Genomic DNA, 22,877 nt, shown 5'->3' on the forward strand with positions numbered 1-22,877 from the left:
GCTGAGCGACAACGCCCTGGACCACGTCTTCTCTCAATGGGGAGTCCCGAACATCGACCTGTTTGCCACCAAAGACAACGCCAAATGTCCGCACTACGCAAGCTGGCATCCCCAACAAGGGTCTCTGGGGAATGCATTCTCCATCGGATGGTCCAGCGCGTTTGCGTACGCCTTTCCTCCGTTTCCAATGATCCCGAGGCTCCTCAGGAAGATGAAGGCGGAACCATGTACCCTAATCCTGATTGCCCCGTTCTGGCCGAGACAACACTGGTTCTCGGATCTACTTCGACTTTCCATCAGGTCACCGATCCGTTTGAGGCAGCACCCGAACCTCTTAACAATGTCCAACGGTCAGGTGCAACACCCGAACCTCCAATCACTCAAGTTGTCGGCCTGGCTCCTGAGCACAGGGAGTTCAGTGGACTAAATATCCCGCAGGACTGCAGGGATATCTTGTCGAAAGCGAGAGCGGATAGTACAAACAAAGCCTACTCTCTCAAGTGGAAACGGTTCTGCATGTGGTGTGTGGATCGGGATCTAAGACCACTCTCAGTCACCCCTGAACAAATACTACCGTACCTGCTGCATTTAGCACAGTCAGGCCTGGCACATGCATCCATAAAGGTTCACCTCGCAGCTATCTCTAGATTCACTAGGACTTTCACAGGACCTTCTCTGTGGTCCAGTAGACTAGTCAAACAATTCCTGAAGGGACTCTACAGATCCTTTCCGAGGCCTCGGAAAGTCCCTCCGACATGGCAACTGAATCTGGTACTCAACCAACTCATGAAAAGTCCGTTTGAACCCATTCATCGAGCATCCATCAAACACATCTCCTGGAAAACAGCACTCTTGCTCGCTCTAACATCAGCCAGGAGAGTTAGCGAGCTGCAAGCTTTGTCCATTCAAGAACCATATCTGCAATTCAGACAAGACAGGGTAGTGCTGAGACCAAACCCTAAATTCATACCTAAAGTCCCTTCGGACTTTCATCTCAACGAGCCAATTGTCCTCAGGTCCTTCTTTGCAAATCCGTCCACAGCAGCGGAAAGAGCGCTGCATTCTCTGGACCTTCAGAGGTGCCTAAAATTCTACCTGGACAAAACTAAGGCTCTCAGGAAATCTTCACAGCTGTTTGTGGCATACAGCAGACCAAGAGTGGGCCTGCCTCTCACGAAGCAAAGCATCTCCAGGTGGATATCCTCAGCGATTGCATTCTGCCACGACAAGGCCGGACGGCCTTTAACTGAACATGTTACGGCTCACTCCACCAGGGCAATGTCCACGTCCGCAGCATTGTTCGCTGGGGTACCAATCTTGGACATTTGCAGAGCGGCGACTTGGAAGTCACCGCACACTTTCTCCAGACATTACTGCCTGGATATCGAACTTCAGAAGGATGCGGCAGTGGGCCAGGCAGTGCTTCGCCATCTCTTTCAGTGATGTGAGCCTTCCTACATCCCGCCATCCAGGTATGCACGTTCCTTGCTATTGTGATGTTACTGTTATGCTGTCCACATGTTGTATGACGACACATGCATTGTCTACTGTGACTACAGAGCATTTCCATCACGCAGGTGCATATCTGATTGCTAGCTATTCTGATTCAGGCATGTGAATCTATGAAAGACACCCAAATACTGGATAAGAAATGCGTTACTTACCTGTAACAGCAGTTATCCAGTATTGGTGTCTTTCATAGATTCACATGCAACCCTCCCGCCTCCCCTGGAAGGTCTCACATCCCTCTCTAACAATATTACGCCAACCTAGTTGGGTGCGTACGAAAATCTGAGGGACTGGGGCTCCTCCCAGGGAGGTCCTAGAGGGAGGTCGGAGCTGATTGGCTGACTGTAAGAGTTTGGTCCTTTTTACATAAGGACAAGGAAAGGCCACTAAGGGAGACCCTTGGGCCTATTTTCTCTATGTATGTCTATAGGACATTACTTTTTTATTTACCGGAGGCTCCCGTCTCGACGACGGGGAATGATTCAGGCATGTGAATCTATGAAAGACACCAATACTGGATAACTGCTGTTACAGGTAAGTAACGCATTTCATTGAACTTATCAGCCTTCTCTTCCCCAGCAGTTAGATATGGTGCCGCCAGTGAGGTGTAGGGGGGTGAGGAAAACTTCAGGTTTTAAAGTAAGGCTGTTTCCCTCTTCCGAAATGATGTAAGTGAGGCTGAAATCTCTAAAGCAACCCCTTTCTCAGAATGGGGGTATCTATTCTGACCTCACAGAAGAGTGAGACAAAGTCACCAATCCGTTCAAGGATGGCAGATTTTCATTTTGCTTTTTCCTTGTGGTATACACAAGTGATTAGGCCTTTTTGGAGAGGGCATTGGTACGAAGTGGATTTAGAAGTACCATTGCAGTACTGTGAGCCAATTATACTTTTCACCTTATTAATGATTGTTAAGAAAATGCCTAACCTGTGTTCTTTTTGTAATTTTAATAGAATTGTTTTAAACGCAATGTTTGAAATTGAAAGCAAAGGCGAAAGCTGCATATTGTTAATGCATATAGCCAGCTCTTTAGCACAGTCTACAAAGGCTCTTAAATGAAGAAACAGTAAACCTGTTTGTCAAATGTTTTTTGGGATATAACCATAATAGGAAACGTTGCACAATTCCTATTTAAAGGAACGGTACCTTGTCACATGATGTCTATCATACATGTTCAGAAAAACATGTGTATGTTTGCCTCTTTAATGTTTGTTCTTTTTTTTTAGGACTTTGTTCAGAATGCTCATATAAACTAAATTTTCATCACAGGTAAGGTATATATCGCCATATGTATGATCGCTTTATTGAAAGATGTTTACTTACATCTGACAGTGTTTCATATGGGTGCAATGAGTGTAGCATAACGAATAAACAAGGAAGGATGGGAAATTATTGTAAGGGAAAACTGCTAAAAAATAAAAACAACCCTGATTTCAATGCTAGCACATACCCAATGGAGATGATTTTTAAATTTCCTGGGAGAGGGGAACTCTCTAAAATTAGGAGCAAACACCTTTCTGTTGCCACATTCACCACAACAGAGCCTTACAGGCATGGAGGACCAGCCAAAGTCAAACTCAAAGGAACTTATTAAGCACACAAATCACCTGAAAGGTCTCATGGCGCTTGCGAAGACTCCATATAGGCTAGAGATCAGATCTGAACAGCATTATTGATGGTTGAATAACCAGGTTTTTAGTTCCCTGCGAAAAAGCTTGTGGTCAGAGATGGAAAGAAGATGAGACTGGAGCTTATTCCAAAGGTCAGGGACGAGAAAAGAGAAAGATTCGACCACAGTTTCTTACAGTGCGAATTCGTTGTGGGATAAGGAGATGTTTTGTGCTAGATCTTAGCGGTCTACCTGGCTGATACCAATTTAGCTTTTTACTTAGTAACTATGTCCGATTCCATGTATGCTCTTATGGGCGAGATATAGAATTTTAAAACGACCTCTCTTTTTTTACCCGGAGCCAGTGAAGAGTCCTCAGTCTGGGAACTGATGGGGCTCTTGGTGTTAGATTTAAAATAAGTCCTGCAACCGTGTTCTTCAAGATCTGAAGTTTTGAGTGAAGGTCTTAGTTTATGGAGGCTAATAAGGCATTCCCGTAGTCCAAATGACTTACAATAAAATAAGTCCCTGTACCAATGGTTTTCTGGATTCAATGGGAATCCATTGGAAGATTTTGCGTAGTTTCTGCATAATCCCATAGCCAGTGCCTTTTACAAGATTCACATGAATTTTCATTGACAGCTTATTGTCAAACGTTATTCCAAGATTGCGCACTGCTTGTTTAGGGGATGGGCATGGGCCCAGCATTTGGGGCCACAAGTCACTGGACCAGTACTCATCGGCCTTCCCAAACAGGATGATCTGTGTCTTGCTACCGTTGAGCTGTAAATTGTTATTACCCATCCAGTTGTTAATATGGATCATACAATTTTTAAAACGCGTCATTGTGTCTATAGGTTCAGGGCCAAACGTGATTAACAGCTAAACAGAGTGTAAGAGGATAGATGATGTTGGATGTAGATGATTGTTATAGATAAATAGTCAGCGCACACCTCTTATATCACAGGAAAAGATTATTCGCATTTGAATCAATGTTGCGTGCTACCCAGTGAGAGGCAGCCAGCCTCGAATACATGTAGCTCTGCAGGTGAATGTTCACCAGTGTACTGGGTGCACAGCGGGGTATATAGAATCAAACTCCACCAAATTGAATACAAAAAGCAAACTAGGCACACAATTACTTTGAACACGTATGAGTATTATTATCACCAATGACAGTAGAGTCAATTGAATAACAGTGTCTACTCACACGTAAAATATACATATCAAGCAATAAAGCAACTGAAAATCAATAATGAATATACATTGAAATCAGATAATTTGCCACTCTGTAACAATCTAATGCATTTTCGGCAAAAAATGCCCAGCCCAGCTCAATGCATTTTGGGATCTGAGACATCCCTTCTTCAGGATCCACTGTAAAAACGATAAACAAATTATCATATTACAATACTGTTGTTCACGAACATAATGATTACAAGCAGCTTAACGTTCAGAAAAGGCCCGAAGACCTGCATCACCTGTATATGCTTACACTGGCAAGAAACCTGAAATCCTGTTAAGAGTGAAACATACACATGAAAAAAGAAAATAAACGAACTAGTGTTTGACCATGATAGGTGTAACTGAATAAAAAAAAAAGACGAGGAAGTGCTCGCAGAATGAAAAGACAAGTGAAGAAAAATGGAGTGACACACAAATAATGCCACAAACCAACCCGGTAATCTTGGGGCAATGTGTTCAAACTCGTTAGAGGGACGAGCAGTGATGCGCGAAATGCCAACACGCAAGAACAAGCATCGTATATACTGAATAAGAACTCACTGATTGCTGTCAACAGCCGAATGTCACTATCTACTGCTATTGTGCGGCGGAAATGGTGCTGAATCTATAAAAGAAATACCGTGCTCAATGTCCTCGCTATGCATTTTCAACACAAACTAACAAAATCAAGATTAGTTGGATGTAGAAGAGCCATGTCTCCCAACTCAGTTGCAGTACATGCAGTGCAACGTCTTTTCTAGGTCTGTATTTTGCTTGCCATCATAAAACAAGAACGGTATAATTTAGCATTGCCTCTTTTGCTTAACACTATGCTTAATATTGAACATGAATGTAGGAAATCAGGTTATTATCTTTTGTTGGACCCTATACTTTTTCTGGGTTTAGAACTCTCTGCTAACCAGTAGTACCGTTCTTGTGCTCCCCCATATAACATGGTTGAATTGGCATATAGTTAACTTGTAAGTCTCTCATATATGGCACAAATTGTAATGAGGGCCTGGAAGTTAGAATATCACTATTCGACTGCAGCACCTATTGTGATACCCACTACAGTGACATTGTGACCATGGCTTCATGACTTCCATTGTAGCCTGATTGTAGAAGTGGAACAACTGCAATTCAACTTGCCAAAATAAACCCTAATGACAAGTTAACATCTCCCTGTTCAATATTAATAAGTCACCCCTATGTGGCCCTTGTAGCCCATAAGGCGGGGTACATAGTATATAAAAGTAGGACATGCAACCATTTAATGATAGCATGTCCTTACAGTAATTATCACCCAAAATATATTTTCACTGTAGGAAGGCTGGCTGGCTGTAGAGAAACACTAGGAAACAATATTAAACATTAATACTGTATTTTGAGAAAGGGGCCAGCTAAAAAACAATTAAAGAACTATTTTGAATAGTAATTAAAGATCCAATTCAATTATAAAGTCTGATTTTTATTAAATATTAAGGAAAAGTATCTTAGAAAGTTTCCTTTTACCTGTTTGAAGTTCCTGGTAGCTTCTTTACATTTGCCCTTTAGCTTCTCACAGCCAGTGATTAGCCTTAAATTGGGTATGGAATGTCTTCCAGGGCCAACCAATTGGTTTCCCATAATGGACAGAGATGAATTTTCTGAACACGTAGGGTGGGGACCCTGGGTATTCTTTTTGACACTACAGTGAAAAATCCTCCATGATTGTTAAACACTGCTTGGCGGGTCTGCTGTGTTCACGTAAAAAATTAGGGGCACACTTAAAAGTGAAGAGAACAGGATGCCAGGTCAGTTCTTGTGGAGCCACTGTCTGGTTGCAGAAGAAATATGCTTTTGTTCCATCAGGGTTCTGTCTCTGCATTTATTGTGCATTTAAGGGGCTGCCTTAAACTGGATTTTAGTGTTAGATGTGGTGTGACACTTTGGGGTTTATTCCGAGTACGGCGGTCCTGGAACCTTCGTACTCCCTGTGGCAGACTGGCCACTGCTCCACTGCCGGTTAGTCCGCCGTATTTCAAGTGTGGCGTTTGGACTGCCACAGGACCACCGCCCCTGCCGGATCCAGGATCTTGCAGCGGTGGCAGAACGGAGAGGGGCAGGAATATGCTGGTGGTGCCGATGCGGCACCACCAAACATATTCCAATTTGCAAATCCACTGCTCATTTCATGGCGGTAAGCCCACCATAAAGAGGGTGGCAGACATGCAAGTAAGGGGTCCCTACCATGTGGGGGGGCACATGTTGTGCCCCTCTGGAATTGCACCCCCATTCCTGCACGGTGTATTTCGAGTGTGGCATTTGGACCGCCACAGGACCACCGCCCCTGCCAGGATCCAGGATCTCGCAGTGGTGGCGGAACAGAGAGGGGCTGGAATATGCTGGGGGTGCTGATGCGGCACCCCCGAGCATATTCCAATTTTCAAATCCAACCCTCATTTCATGGCGGTAAACCCGCCATGAAGAGGGTGGCAGGCATGCAAATAAGGGGTCCCACACAATGCAAGAACGTGCTACATGCGCTGTCACGGCGGTGGTCTACTGTTAAGACACTCTTATGAGCCTAACACAGCCGTCGCCATGAGACCACTGCAGCACCGCACTCCCTGGATTCAAGTCTGAATCCGGCAGTCAGTGCACCACGGGATTGTCGATCTTCTGTGGGGCCAGTGGTGGCGGTCCAACAGGAGGACCGCCAAACGCATAATAAGTCCCTTTGACTACCATAGTACACTCCCCCGGCACATACCCAGCCCTCATAGCCCAAGTTTAATGCTGCTAAAGACGTTTGCCATCATGAAAATTGTTATTGTTATTGTTAATATGGGTTTATATAGCGCCGGGTCACCTACAGGTCTCAGGGCGCTTTGACCATAGAACATAACATCCGAGAAAAAGAAAGGGTGGAGTGCCTAAGCTGGACTGAGTGCTGTTCGGAACAAATTGGTCTTCAAGGCTTTCCTGAAGCGGAGTAGATTCTCCTCCTTCCGGAGTGTTTCAGGCAGGGCATTCCAAAGCTTCGGTAATAGAACCGAAAAAGATCTCCCTCCCATTGTGGCCAGCTTAAAACGAGGACATACAAGGAATTTGGCATCAGAGGACCTGAGATTTCTTTCCGGTCTATATATCTCGATCCGTTCCTTGATGTAGGTCGGGGCCTTCCCGTAAATGGCTTTGTGGGCTATGCAGAGGCCTTTGAAAACAGACCTCTGTCCGGTTGGTAGCCAATGTAGACTTTTTAATAGTGGAGAGGCATGCGTTCTCCGCGGGAGATTGAAGATAAGTCTCGCGGCGTCGTTTAAGACTACCTGAAGTCTGTTTGTTAATATTTTTGGCAGGCCTAGGTAGAGCGCATTGCCATAATCGAGCCTTGACACTATGGTGGCCGAGACCACTGTGCGTAGCATCGACTGGGAGAGAAGAGGGACTAGTTTACGCAACTGTCTTAGAAGACCTGTACAAGTGCCAACCACGGTGGAAACCTGGTTGGTCATTGAGAGGCCGCTGTCCAATTTAATACCCAGACTTTTGACCGTGGCTGCTGGCTGTGGGGTTGGGCCCAGCTCCTGGGGCCAGTACATATCGCTCCAGGAGGAGCACTTGGATGGTATTATCAGCACCTCTGTCTTTTCGTGGTTGATTTTGAGCTGGTTGATGGACATCCAGTGGACCGTGTATCTGAGTATATCTTGCGCGTGCAACTGGGCATGTGTTGTATCATCTATGCCCAGCAGCAGCTGTGTGTCGTCGGCATAATTAAATACCTGGCAGCCCATTCCCGCTAGTGTGTTAATCAGGGGCTGTAGATATATGTTAAACAGGAGTGGGGATAGTGCTGAGCCCTGGGGGACGCCACAAGTCAGGCTTCCCACTCCTGATACACTATCTCCCATCTGGATTCTCTGCGTTCTCCCAGATAGAAATGATTCCAGCCACCGAAGGGCTAGGCCCTGGATCCCGAACCCAGCCAGCCTGTTCAGCAGGATGGGATGGCTGACAGTATCGAACGCCGCTGATAGGTCTAACAGAATCAGGGCGCTCGGCCTTTTACTGTCAGCCATCCTTCTGAGCTCATCCAGCACCGAGAGCATGACCAACTCGGTGCTGTGGTGTGCACGAAAGCCTGCCTGCCTCTCATGGAGTAGATGGTTAGACTCCAGATAGCTTGACAGAGATTTTAGTACATGCTGTTCGAGTACTTTAGACAGGAAGGGCAGCTGGGATATGGGTCGATAATTTTTTAAGACATTGGGGTCTACCCCCACTTTTTTTAACAGCGGTCTTACACGGGCTTCCTTGAAGCCAGTTGGGAGCCTGCCAGTACTTAGGGATTTATTAAGTGTGGCTAGAATATGGTTCTCTAAAATTGGGCCTGCCAAGCAAAAAATGCTTGGGGGGCATGGATCTGCTGGAGAGCCCGATTTCGTCTTTCTCATCAGTGACTCAAGGGTTAGCAGATCCATGGGGGGAAATGATAATAAGCAGCTAACCGTTGGTTTTAGATCGATATGCTGCTCAGTTAAACTGCCCCCCGTGCTTTTTATTTCACGCCTGATAATGTCAACCTTATCCAGGAAATATTTCTGGAAGGTGTCACAGTCTATGCTGCTTTCTGCATCTTGGGCTCTTTTTGTTAGTTCTTGAAATGCCCAGAGTGGATAGGGTTGGCCAGAGGAACTCTTATTCCATTGGTTAGGGCAAGCCCAGGAGTCATTCTCAGCCATTAGCTAGTGCCAGGCATTGATTCGCATCTTCAGGCACCCACAGGAGAACTCTTGATAGACCTGCAAAAGATCAGATGAGGACTGGACCTGCTACCTGAGACTTGAGAGGAGCCCTGAAAGGCTGGGCCTGCTCCCTCTTGAACCCAGGACGAAGAAGTGGACTCCAAGCGTCAAAAGGCTGACCTCCTGTTCAAACTACAGTAATATAGCAAGCTACAAGACACCTTTTCCTGGAAGTACCCAGCTGAACAGTGGCAGGTGGGCCTGGACTGGACCCTGAGGGTGGCCTTTGCCTGACACCCAGTGAGTCTCCAAGTACCTCCCCATAGGTCCTGGGGGACTTTAATAGTGTACTCATGTTGCGTATTGGTCCTTAAAGGACTGTGTCAGAAGGTAAAATCTTTGACCAGGATGGACCTGGTTGGTGTATCCGACCCACGCTCCATTTTGGTCAGTCTCAATTTGTGCCTTGGTCCTGATTTATCGTGGCCAGTGACTATCATTTGCAATTTGTGTTTTTTGGCTCTATTTCTACTTAAAACTTTAAAAAAATCATATCTGCAGTTTCCCCTTATTGAAATGTCATTTCAGTGTCATTATGTTAATTTCATTTTATTCTGTTTTTCTAATTCAGTTTGGGATTGTTCTTATTTGGCATTTTGAAATCATTACTGTTTCAGTACTGCATAAATAATTTTCATATTGCCCTAAGGTAAGCCTGTCTTCTCCGCGCCATAGCTACGGCGGTTGAGCTCAGGTTAATTTCTTACAAATTTCAATTGTTACAGCTATTCAACACTGTTTTACATAACATATCTGGTGCTCGGGAAGCACCTGGGTGTTGCCACTCTGAGTCTAAGTGCTACTCTGTTTACTTACATGCTTTAAAGTAAGAATACAGTGTTTGCATCTGTGTTCAGCCTCTCTGAGTACTTCTGAATTCCTTTGATCTGTATCTAGATGCCTCGCAAGAGCGATAGTAGCACTCAGTACTGCATTACACTTAATGTAGACCTCAGAGAGAGGGTATTCAGTCATAGATTGGTGCAGTGGCAGAACCCCTCCCAATGCAAATGAGGTGAACACCTCAAACAACCATATCTTTGTGGGTCTTCACAAGCATGGCAGAGCTTTTACTCCCCTTGGCTGCACATTGAAACTGGAGGCACTTGGTCAGGTGATTCTCATACATTGCTTGATATTTTGTCATTGCCACTGGGAGCATACAAAATGCAAGTCACGGACTATAAATGCAAAATTCTTCTTCACTGTCACTATACCAACATTCTGCGCCCATTGCGCTGCACTCTACTTTAGTGGCTGCCAGCAGCACATAGGCAAAAATGCTAGCCCTTCATCAGTGGCTACAGGTAGCCCAATAGTATGCATGGGCAATACATTCGAAGTTGCTCTAAACAGGGGGCTCCATAATATTACTTGCCTGGTTTCCCAAAATTCCTGAAGATGACACTGACAGTACCCAATGGGACGTCTGTGAAATCCACTTCAGAAACCCAGAACTCAGCTTTATTTTCTTTAAATGGAATTATGTTTTTGTATCTTAAGCGGTCAATGTGACAGCAAGGAAAAAGAGCCCTGATAATTTACTGCACAAGGTCTTAACAAAATAATCTGGCAGACTGGCAACCAATGCAGTGCTCAGAGCACCACTTAAGGTGGGGCTGTAATCGATTTTCTTGACTGTCCTTGTGGCGGCATTCTGTAAGCTTTGAGGATGCAAAAACTCGAATTCAGACCGGTAACATGTATGCAATTTGCAAAAGAAATGGGCAAGTGTCAATTGAATTCTCTGTGGATTTATTATGCATATCTTTAGTCTTTCATCATAATACAACAACAACGTCTCACTTGTAGCACAGCATTTCCTTCAGCAGCTGGCAGTGCAGAATATAACCCACACATTTCCATCATGACAACTGTAATGTAATGTAAAAAATTCTTATAGAGCGCACTTACACCAAGCGGTTTCTTGGCGCTACGGGCAAAAGGGAGACAGATAGGGAGAGGTGAGAACGGGGAGAAAAAAACCAAAAAAAAACAAGAGGACGGGGGGCAGAAGGAAGAACTAGTTATGTGCTTTACAGAACGAGTAGGTTTTCAGGACAGACCTGAAGTGGGGGTGAGAGGTGGTGAGCCTAAACTCTAAAGGGAGTGCGTTCCAAAAAGAAGGGGCAAGAAACGAGAATCTGAGCCCTCCAGGTTTCTTGAGTTTGAAGGTGGATGTTTTAAGTAAGGCAAGATGGGAGGATCGGAGGTTACGGGAGGGGGCATAGTGGTAAAGGAGAGAAGAGATGAAGGCTGGGCCGAGGCCGGCCAGCGCTTTTAAGATGGTGCAGCCTAGTTTGAAGTTACAACGTTCGGCTACAGGGAGCCAATGAAGGGTTTTTAACAGTGGACGAACATGCTGGTGCCTGGGCTGTTTAAAAATCAATCGTGCAGCCTGGTTCTGAACCAGCTGCAATCGATTCAACTGGTAGGCAGGAATGCCAACATAAAGGGAGTTGGCATAATCTAACCTGGAAATTACGAGGGCCAATAAAGCCAGGGTGAGAGCCTCCGTAGTGAGAAAACGGGATATCTTGCGGATTTTACATAAGTAAAAAAAAACAGAGGAGACCACCGCGTTAATCCGGGGTTTCATCGAAAGGTCTTTACAGATGACCACCCCAAGGCTTTTAGCAGAGTCAGCAGGACGGGGGGGGAGACCTAGACTAGTAGGCCAAAAGTTAGGACTCCACGGGTTGGAGGCGCCCCCGATAAGAACCAATTCAGTCTTATCTGGGTTGAGTTTCAAATGATTTGCCCCCATCCAATCGCTGATATGACACAGAGTAGACTGGAAGTTATGGATGGGTTGGTCCGAGGGGTCGATATCGAGGATCAGTTGAATGTCATCTGCATAATTAAATGCAGTGACATTGCTGCCTCGTAAAGACCGAATAAGGGGGTAAGATACAAGTTGAAAAGGAGGGGGGAAAGAGAGGAACCCTGCGGGACACCGCATGTCAACCCAACCTTGTCAGCAGAGAACTGAGAAAGACGGACAGCCTGGTGACGATTACTCACGAACGAGCGAACCCAATCAAGGGCTAATCCCCGAATGCCGGCCTCCTCGACACGGCCGACCAGAATATCATGGTCGACCGTGTCGAAGGCAGCCGACAAATCCAGAAGCACCAAAGCCTGACTGATGTTACCGTCCGCGCCCCTCCGCAGCTCCTCCATCACTGAGAGAATGACCAGCTCAGTTGAATGGGCAGGTCGAAAACCGGCCTGTTGCGGGTCGAGGAACTGCGAGTGCTCAATAAATGAGCTCAGGAAGTGGGTGACATGAGCCTCAAGTACTTTACTGAGGTAAGGGAGTAAGGAAATGGGGCGAAAGTTGTTCATAAGGGATGGATCAGCATTGGGCTTCTTGAGAATGGGCACCACAGCAGCGGTTTTAAAAGAGCTAGGGACCAGGCCCACTTTGAGTGAGTTGTTGAGAAGAGTATAAGGGGGGATGGGGCAGGCAGTAAAGGCCTCACGCAGAACATGGGGGGGACAGCAGTCAATGGGGGAACCAGAGGTCACCTTATTTAGCAGGGTTAGAAACTCGTCCTCCGAGATAGGGGGTATCTTTTTATTATTTGCTGAAGATTGTGAACAGCAGGAGTGGTGACTGGAGTGGATGAGTCAGGAGGGGCAAGACAAAAAATACTGTTTTTAATTTTAGTGACTTTTTCAATGAAAAACGAATTAAGGGAATCACAGAGTGCCTGGGAGGGGGGAGGTTTAATAGTAATCCTATCTGGGTGCGATAGTTCTTCCACAATGGAAAAAATATATTTTGCCTTAGAGGCTGAGTCTACAATTTTCTTGGAGAAATAGGAAGTTTTGGCTTGCAGGATAGCTAGCTTATAGTCTTTGAGCAGGGTCGTGAATACCAGCTTCTTGTCAGGGGCGTAGTCTCGTCGCCAACAGCGCTCAGCCTGTCTAAGTTTAAGTTTCTTTACTTTAAGTTCCTCTGAGAACCATCTTTGCGCATCATGGGGGCGCTTTAACCTGACATATTTAAAGGGGGCTACTGTATCACTAGCTGATTCGAGCCAGCGCTGCAGGCCTAACTCTTGAGTGTCTAAAGAATCGCACTCAGGTGGGGGAGAGGCGCTAAGTAAAGTGACAAAGGTACCCAAGTCAGCCCTATTCCAGTTCCTAGCTGGAAGATTGCCCTCAAGGGTACGACTAGCATTGGGGGTAACGGCAAAGGAGAAGGTAATAATGGAATGGTCCGACCAAGGACAGGGAAGAACAAGGGGAGAGGAGATATACAGGTTAGAGGTCCAAACCTGGTCGAGGATGTGGCCCTTAACATGAGTTGCTAAATGAATATGTTGAGAGCAGTTCATGCCAAATAACAAGTCGGAAAAGGTAGATGAACAGACACTCTCTCTGTCATCAGAGGGCCAGTAGTTGAAGTCCCCTCGAATCAGGATTTTTGAGTTAATGACCAGCTGGGAGAGCATGTCACCAAACATTGACGGGAAGTTGGGCATAGGCTGATGGGGGCGGTAAACCAGGACACAGATAAGGGGGGCCACTGGAGATTCCAATCTAAGAATAAGGCAGTTGACCAAAGGGACACTGGCAGTAGCTAGTGAAGAAAATCTAATTGGATGTTTAATGATGGCTGCCACCCCGCCACCCGGCTTACCCGAGGATCTATTGGCTTGGAGAATGTAATAACCCGGCGGGACCGCCGCGAGGATGTCCGGAGAAGACTCCTCATTAAGCCAAGTCTCGGTGACAAAAAGCATGTCAGGTTCATCCGAGTACAGGAGCTGCAAAATCTCCAGCTGGTGCTTGACCAGCGAGCGGGTGTTCAAGTAGCTCACTGTGAAGTTGGAACTGGCGGCTCTTTTGGCGGGAGGGGGAGGGGCGGCCAAGGGGATCTGCATAGCAGATGGAGGGGCCATGGCTAAAAGAGGATCAAACTCCGGGAAAGCCCTTCGGGGGCAGAACAGTCCCAATGAGTCTAATCTAGCAAGTATGGTCGGGCGGTTGGCCACTGGGAGTGCAGGCGTGTCAAATCAGAGGCGGTATAGGTAATAAGTTGGGCAGAGTAACATGCCCCTTGCCCCGGCCGGCCGCGGACGGGCGCAGACGGGCTTACCGTAGGCGCGCCGTCGACGCGCTCGTCCGCTGTGCGTCCGGTAGGCCATTGCAATTTATGGCTTAACCCCACCCCCAGCTAGACCGCAGCGTGCCGCACCGCCGGGATCCAGGTCCTCACCCAAGATGGCGCCTGCCCTCCACAGCAATCGGCACGTCAGCCGCAGTGGACCGGGGCAGGGAGACACACCCTGGAGAGGAAGCAGGTATTTAATCACCCGCGATGTAACCTGGGGTAAGTCAGGCACAATAAGATGAGGGGAGTTAATAAGTTGTTAAAAAGGTGCAAAGCACTGAGAAATTCAATTTAAAACAATCAAGAGGTGCAATGGTAAAACGGGTGACAGAGGAGCTCCGCGCTGCTCACAACTAACACAGCTAAACACAGCTTTGCAAACAATACTAGTGTGCAGCAGGTAGGAACCAATTCAGTTACCCTTTAATATTTTTGCTCATGTATCTCCATGACAACAGCTTCCGAGCACTTTACCCCTAGACATGATGTCCTCACAAGCACATTCCCAGTAACGTGGGAATAATCTTTCGGATGAGTAATCCACCAAATCTAGCCTAACTGAACATATTTTCAAATCGCCTTCCACTGCCCCCACACATCTCACCTTCTCCCTAATATCCCTCTCAGCCGAAGACCTGCTTATGTGCTTCTTGTAGCCACCTACTCCCATTGTGTTCCATGCACAAATTCTAAGCTATTTCAATGCTCCTCTTTGCGAGCACCAGGCCATGGTGCACGAATTTAGAAGTCCGCTTGCCTTTCCTCCTATCTACTGCAAATTCTTGTATGCATAATTTGTGAGATGGGAACAGCGCCCGACCAGACAATTCAGACATATACACCACTTCCTTACAAAATGTCATTACCTCTGAATAGGCCAGAAGGTGCGACTTTCTCTGTGTTCTTCAGTGTGTGAACATGATGCAACAGTAGTGGATTCATGTCACTCTGAGTATAGGCTTACAGTGAATATGTTTAAATCCAGCGTTTCTTGTCATTAATGAAGTGCAAGTTTAACCGTTTTACCAAAAAGAAATGAGCCTTGGTGATGCCACTGATTTGAAAAATCAGTGTAGTGTCTGAATCATAATAGAACCCATGATTTTCACGGTTGCCATGAGGCCTTGACAAACTTCAGGTCAAGCTACCTCATTGACCACACTATTGCGGTGTATTACTTGGAGATATTCCAATTAAATGTATTGGTCATGATTCGATTGCCGCTTGCTGATAAGGCGGTGGGTGAATTTTGGCACTTAAATTTGCTGATGGTGTTTCGAGTTTAAAAAGACTTATATTGTCAACGAAGTTATCGATCCCGCACCAGACATTTCAATCAATAATTAAAAAGACATCAGATGAATGTTAAAGTTGGTGGTAGACCAGAGCCTTGAGGAACACCACAGATTGATTAAGTCAATAATGATTAAAAAGGAGATATGGCACTGCCTTTTCACAATTGGTCAGAAAGGGCTGGAAACATGGATATTTCCTTACAGATAAAGAAAACTTATAAAAATGGAGTACTCCACAGTGTCAAATCCTATCCTTTTGTGTGATCCAGTAGAAACAGTGCACCAAATCAACCTCCATGCAGATTATGTAGGCTTCTGTATTGTCTCAAACAACCACTACTTTGCAGTGAATGGTAGATGAGGAAATACATGTGTATGGCAAGATGCAGTGTCTGTTTTGTTGTGTATTGAACGGCTGAGGTGGTGGGGCCACTGCAAAAAGAGCTGGGGCACAGACACCATGTGAGATGCCACTGGAGGTCGGTGATGGTTGTACCCCTTCCAACATTGAGGGGTGAAAGAGTCTACTTAGAAACCATACATTTTCAGGGTAGTCTCTTAATTCACAAAGAACTGGCTCTTTAAAATTATATTTTCAAAGTGCAGTCCAGAGAAAAGGCCAGCTAACTCTTATCACAGGCATTTCTAGCCATTAGGAAGATGTTTGTATTAAGTAAATTTGTGTATTTGAGCTGTATCCAGATGCCTAAGCAGCAGTATAGTATGTACATTTGTGATAGGCCTGGAAAAGAAAAATAGTGTGATAACAAGACGACCAGTAGGGGGCAAAGAGAGCTTATTTGTGAAATGTAAGCATAAATCTTTCGATCAGTATTGAGCAAAGTGATTACCGGCAGTGTTTAATCTATGCCAGTATTTGCTGGTGCTCGGCACCGTCACATAATTATTACAATACAACAAGTGATAGCTCTGTCTGCCTTATTTTTCAACACAGCACATCAGCAGCGTGTTAGCAATCTAAGTATCCTTTAAAAAGAATACCAGTGCGCCGCTGCTCTTGTTACTGATTTATGTGGCAAGGTATAGCCCAAATTGTCACATTCCTGGGAGTATGATGGTTAATAGGCAGCGTTTGTACATACATTTGGCGGCACTGCCAGGGACAGTGGGTGGTGAAGCTACGGTGCCTCTTGAAGATTCTTTCCCAAAGATTACCACATTTGCACAGTGCCATCTCTTTGGAACAGTGTGTGCCATTATTTAACCCTTCCTATTTAAAGTCTGTTGCTTCTCATTCGTGCCCATCAGATAGTTTGGCCCCAATTGAGATTGTCACATGAAATGGCCTTACACTGGCTTCCCACCAGAAAGCGCATTATGTTCAAAGAGCAGTCTGTACGGGACATAAGGCCCTTTTTCTCCTCAGTCTTGTGGGGATTAAATATATGTTTCACTGGCATATTCCAGGTAGAAACCTGCGATCGGCACATCGTAACCTGCTTACTGTGTCTAGGACCCGAACGAAGAAATGGAGAGAGAGAGCTTTCTCGATTGCTGGAAACAGACTCTGGAATTCTCTTCCTCAAATCCTGAGGGCTTTCCCAGAGCTGCTGCCTTTCAGAAAATCACTCAAAACCTGGCTCTATACTCTATAGGTAGCATTTTCTTTCTTTGGTCTAGCTCTGGCCGGCCGACTTATAGATAGGGTCTAGCTCTGGCCGGCCGGCTACAGCACCGTGATGCCCTCGGGTAATTGTTGTGCTCTAAACATAAATCAAAACTATAAGGCTGTTGTAAATTTAGGTGGTACATAGAGGATGAATATCCAGTGACACTAAAGGGAAATCTAAGAGACAGGAACTTTGTGGTACTGATGTCATTTTAAACCGTTTCCATCCAGCTGAGCAAATAGTATTGCTGGGTTACAACACAGTCATTGTAATCACTTGCATATGTTTTATCATGGACTTTTAGAAGATGATGATGTATTAAACTTTTCTTATCCAATTGTTACAAAGTGGCATTATCAGTACAAACGTTTTCTGTAAACGGACTGGCTCTTTTATTGAAAAGATCTTCATTAATCGATTCAAGAAACTTCATGTTATTTTCTTTATTGTCCCATAATTTAGACTGTTTTGTTTGATAATGGAAGTAGTTATTTTCTGGAAGGGAGGTAGAGTCAGTTTAAAAAAATATAACTTGTGGGTCATATTGTAGTGTATAGAAAATAAACAGTACAGTGAGGCTCCCATTTAAACGAATTAACTTTGTATGTTGACAAGCCATTTACTATTTCCAGATATCCATTGTTTTCACATGTGCAAACGTTTTTAAATGACGAAAAACGATGATAGTTTCCTTCTTATTTCACACTGAAGGAGGCGAGAAATCAAACCAAAAAATAAAAAACAACCACCATCTGAAGAAACAACTGAAGACCCACCAAGGAAAAAGTCAAAATCATCTCTTTCACCAAAAAGAAAACACAAGAACAGGAAAGGTAAATGCTAAATTATTATTGTTAATTATGCTAGTGTTTACCTTTTAAACTTTCACTAAATTATGGACCTGACACCCCTCACTGCAGAAGCTTCCCCATCAGTGAACTTCAATGGGTACCAGTGGATCTTTCTGCCATTGCAGGTCTCTGTCGTCAGACACAATAGTCAGTCTCAGCAGCAACCTTTTACCCATGCCTTGATATACTAAAGAGGCTTGAAGGCATAACGAGACCCTTTGAGACATTTTCTTTCAGGCTCCCCATCAAAGTCACATGGCATCAAGCGTACAGCAAATGGCAACAGCTGAGCTTTTGGTACTGGTAACTGCCACTTGCTACTGGATGCTTTCTGTACCAGCATATCACACTTGTGCCAGAGTTCTAAGTTGTTTCATTACTTAGAACGTCTATGCTGAATGCTAGCTCTTATGCTTCGGAAAGTGTCTTAAGGCAGACACTGGTCGCAGCACTTAATATCCTCTAAGCTTCTACCCAGAGATGCTGTGTACAGCTACAATCTATTTCATACCATCAATTTCCAACCACATACCTGCTCAAAATACATGCTTGGAAATTGCACAGTACTTTCTCCCTTTTCATTGCTCTGCATTAAACCACCCAAAAAATGCAGGATGTCTTGATACACTCTAATCTCGCAGAGACATAGCTTTCAAACATACAGTATACAGTTCTGTCTACTTTATTCACCATGGCCTAATATATTTTTCAAAGTCCATCACAATCTATTTTTTCAATTTTCAAATCCCTTGTAAGTGGTGTGAGAGCTTCCATTTAACTCGTGTTCCAGCTCCAAAATTCAGGGTTGCTTTCTTCTCTTTATCCCACTGGTTCTTACTTAATTTTTTTAAAAGCTTTCATAAAGAGACAATGCACTGCCAATGGTACAGATCTATCATTATATAACATGACATCTTCAGTAACTCCACAAATACATAAAATAGTTTGATGAACAACTGGCGTCGTTTTCTGCGTCTGCCCGATCCCCTTTCGTCCGTCCCATTACATATCATCCCTCTGACCCTGTGTACCGTCACCCAGCTACCCAACCAACCATCCATTAAGGTTCCTGCTCTCTCACCTTCATCCATTGGCCCCATACTTTGTCAAACTTCCTCCGGCATCCCTGTGCTTGATACATCACTCGATACACTAGCATACACCATCCCATGTTCAACTCTCACTTAGTCGCACTCGGAGCGCTTTCTGTCTCCCACGCCTGCACAATGTCCCTTCTAGCTAATGTCCGTGAATATTACTAATCAGGAGGGAATATCTCTGTAGTGTCTGTTCCCCCTCCATATACCCAGGCAGACCAGCTGCATGGAGAGGACCACCGGAGTTCCTACCACTTGCTCCATATGCCCCTGAATGGTCCACCAATACAACCCCAATTTCGGGCACTCCAACAGAGTATGTAACAGGGTCCCTGTCATTCCACACCCTCTCAGGTACTTGCCTTTGTGAAATTTACCCATGGCTTGGAGTGTTGTCTCTGTATAGTATGCAGTATCTTGAATTGTACAAGGTGGAAACCCTCTTCAATCGCCACTTCCCTCGGATATCTATATGCCTCTTTCCCATCATGGTTCTCAAGGATTTTTAGGTGCTCCCATCTGTCCTTCAACCAACTCAGTGATGTCTTACAATTCCTGACTAGAGGGGCATACATGATGAATATTATGTGGCGGTAAAGCAGGGCGGCCAGACGCCTAAATTCTAGGAGACTCCTCCTGTATTGTGTCAAGATGCCCAATACACTTGGTCAGCACATGCCTAATCCACAGCTATCTGAACCTCTGGAATTCCGTCATTTCTTATTGTTCTTGCAGTTAATCAAAGGAGACCATTCCTGACTTCACCCGTAGGACCCCACATTAGTTATTCCAATCAGATCCCACGTCCAGTAACCCCCCAATATTCGTACATCCACCAGTGGATCTGCATCCCACAGTGGTATTTCCATGGTAATGTCCCACCCCAGTGCCTTGTGCCATCCCCACTATACTCTCGATGTGGCGGTATAACACCTTTAAATATCTCTGGGCTGGGAGCGTTCTTCAGCCTACCATAAAGGCTTTTCATGCTGGTCCACATAAGCCCACTCATTGATCACCAGCAACTGTGCCGCCCAGTAATAGAGCTTCAAATTGGGAGAGCAATGCCCCCTTTAGAAGGTCCTCGCATTAAGGTATTTAAGGCTATCCTAAAGGGACCTCCGTCCCACAGCATGTCGGCCAGCCCAGATGGCAGAGCGGACCTGATCCGCTGAAGCTCCATGGCGAGCAAGCAAGATTAGTCACCCATGGCAAGCCTTAAGGCGGTTCCCTGACATGGGAGCAGCTCGGAAAACTTGGAGAGCACGGGGTTTAAAATCTCACCGTATCACCGATGGAGAAACAACAAAGTCGTCGTCGGAGAGGCGGACACCCGTGGAGGCCAGTGGAACAGAGCGAGGCTTCGAGGCTCCTATCTACAATTCTTGAGAACCATGAAGGCCATTCAGCTACACAAGCAGAGAACACCCTCGACTTGGAGACCCACACACAGCAGAGGGAAACTAGCTCCCCCGCAGGGACAGCCCAGAGGGAGGAAGAGATCTGGAAGAAGGGGGTCCCAGCCTATAGTGTCCAATTAGGCTGGCTTATCAGCAAAAGGAGGGAGGGACAGTGCAAACCTCTTCAACACTAACAACAGAAGGCCTTTCCCCCTAAAGGCGGGTTACCCCCGAAGTTGTGGGGACATCTCCACAAGATTAATCTAAGGGGATGCCCACTCCGAGCAGAGGTCACGAGTGCGACAGCACCTGGAGTTGACACCGATCAAACCTCGCACATATCCCCCACCTCCCACCCCTATCTGGCTCACCCACCAGGACAGGAAAGAGTTCAAGAGGTGGTGCTCGGACGAAGCCCAAAGAGACAAGGCAGCATTAATATCGGCCTCTGTGTAGAAGATTACTCCAACCCTGGGCATCCACTTGCTTGTGAATCTGCTGCCATACTAACTAATCAGCAAGATGGCCGACGGATGAGGTGCTCCGGTTGGGAGCTCCCTGGCTAGGGATTTCCTTTTTGGCTCTAATCCCCTGGAATCTAACCCCTCCTTGATTCTTTTATACACACTTGGGGTTCTATGGACTGCAATCCTTCTTTTCTCCCATTCCCGTGATTGAATTTGAAACCTACCTCAGCAACGTCCGAGGAATCGTGAATATTCTACCGACCATGGAGACCTAGCAATATGGCTGATGCCCGGTGGAGCTACCTAGGTAGCTATAGAGGAGATTGGCTGTGGATCTCCCCCTCAGCCGTCACCTACCCAGACGGACATTTGGGAAGACTTTTGTCTCCTTCCTCCCCGCCTTCTGACGAATCAGCCGGCTTGTTTGACTTTCACATTGTCTTTTTAGTTCCACTGAATTACTTTCCATCTTTCCGGTCTTTCCTGACCCGATCTTCATTCCAACCCCATGTTACTTTTCCCCTCTTCCTTCTATACCCCATAAGATGTGTGTATATGTTTAAGCTATGCTCTAGTAACTCATGTTACTGTGTAACACTGTTTCTTTCATATGTTATACTAGGCTCCAGTAACTGATGTAATTTTGTAACTTGCTAATCCTCATGTAAGACGCTCTGGTAACCTCCAGGTCTATCCAGCGCTATATAAAACTCTGCAAATGAAAACAAACAGCAGCTCTGTTGGCTACTTGGGGGCCCTTTCACTTTTGTTGGCTCTGAATGCTGCATAGGAGGCCGACTGGTCACTCTGGGCCCAGGATCAATGCTCCGCGCAGCCCTCAGGAATACTCCCACCTGCCTCGCTCCGCTGTGCTCATCTTGTCATGGCATCGTAGTTCGGGGACAACAAGCATAATCCACTCCCCTTGTCTTTGGGGGTGGCTGTCGAATCTGTCGCTGCTGCACTTTCATAGGATTATGACAGATGGGGAATGATTCACCATTTTAAGCTGGAGCTCTGCTCTAGTGCGCTATCTTGTTTCGGCACCTGGCCATGCCCTCCCTCCTGGTTCTTAATTTTTATTGTGTACACCATATTTATACAAACACCTATAAGAAAACAATTCAACAATAAAACAAAATATAGATATATGATGGAGTAATTTTTTTCTTGTACAATCCCATGAGAAGAACATTTATCTGTCTTCTACACAAATGTCCTTCAAAGAGATTATTTGTTTGCAGTGACACTCCTTACAACTCAGCAATAAATTCTCTCTAGCCCACGGCTAGACCTGGGGGTCTATATCTGGCTGAGGTAGGTACCTTAGGCCAAATATGGACCCTTGCTTCTAAGTCAGGGAAAGGAAGGACACCTTCTCAGATAGCCTCGGCTCCCCCACTTGGTAGCTTGGCACGACCAGCCAGGCTTATCTCCAAGGCAAATGTGTAAAGTATTTGCAACCCCGTTCTCAGTAACCCAATGATGACACCACAAATGGACTCCACACGAGTTTCATAAAAAACAAGTATATGTTTATATAAAAAGATATACGATGAGACCACACGATAAAAATCCATATGCTTGTTTGTAATATTTCACCTGGCCGGTTATTCGGCCACAAGCCCTTGTAGGGGCTTGCAGTATTAATGAGCAATTCTAGATGATCCAATGCGGTCCTAATGCAAGGCTATGCAGTTTGTGGTATGCAACCTTTACAACGCAACTTTTACCACGCAGTGCTGTTACAACGCATGTATTACAACGAAAACCATTACAACGCATTACACTGGGGGGCGCTCTAGGATAAGGAATAGTTTTAATTTACTATCGAACACCTTCCCTTGTGTCCACGGGGACTGGAGTTGGAATAGTAAA

At 45.6% G+C, this 22,877-nt stretch overlaps 1 protein-coding gene across 3 annotated transcripts in view; it reads left to right on the forward strand.

Annotated features, from left to right (window-relative positions):
• The window catches only part of LOC144754997 (protein FRA10AC1), a 312,415-nt gene that overhangs the window by 223,716 nt on the left and 65,822 nt on the right, over positions 1-22,877 (forward strand). For all 3 annotated transcript variants that reach the window (XM_078643391.1, XM_078643392.1, XM_078643393.1), the window contains exons 11-12: positions 2,737-2,779; positions 17,896-18,017. In XM_078643391.1, the coding sequence (XP_078499517.1) occupies positions 2,737-2,779; positions 17,896-18,017 (165 nt within the window). The remainder of the gene's footprint in view (positions 1-2,736; positions 2,780-17,895; positions 18,018-22,877) is intronic.

The sequence above is a fragment of the Lissotriton helveticus genome, chromosome 5_1 (assembly GCF_964261635.1).
Source record: "Lissotriton helveticus chromosome 5_1, aLisHel1.1, whole genome shotgun sequence".
Lineage (NCBI taxonomy): Eukaryota > Metazoa > Chordata > Amphibia > Caudata > Salamandridae > Lissotriton > Lissotriton helveticus.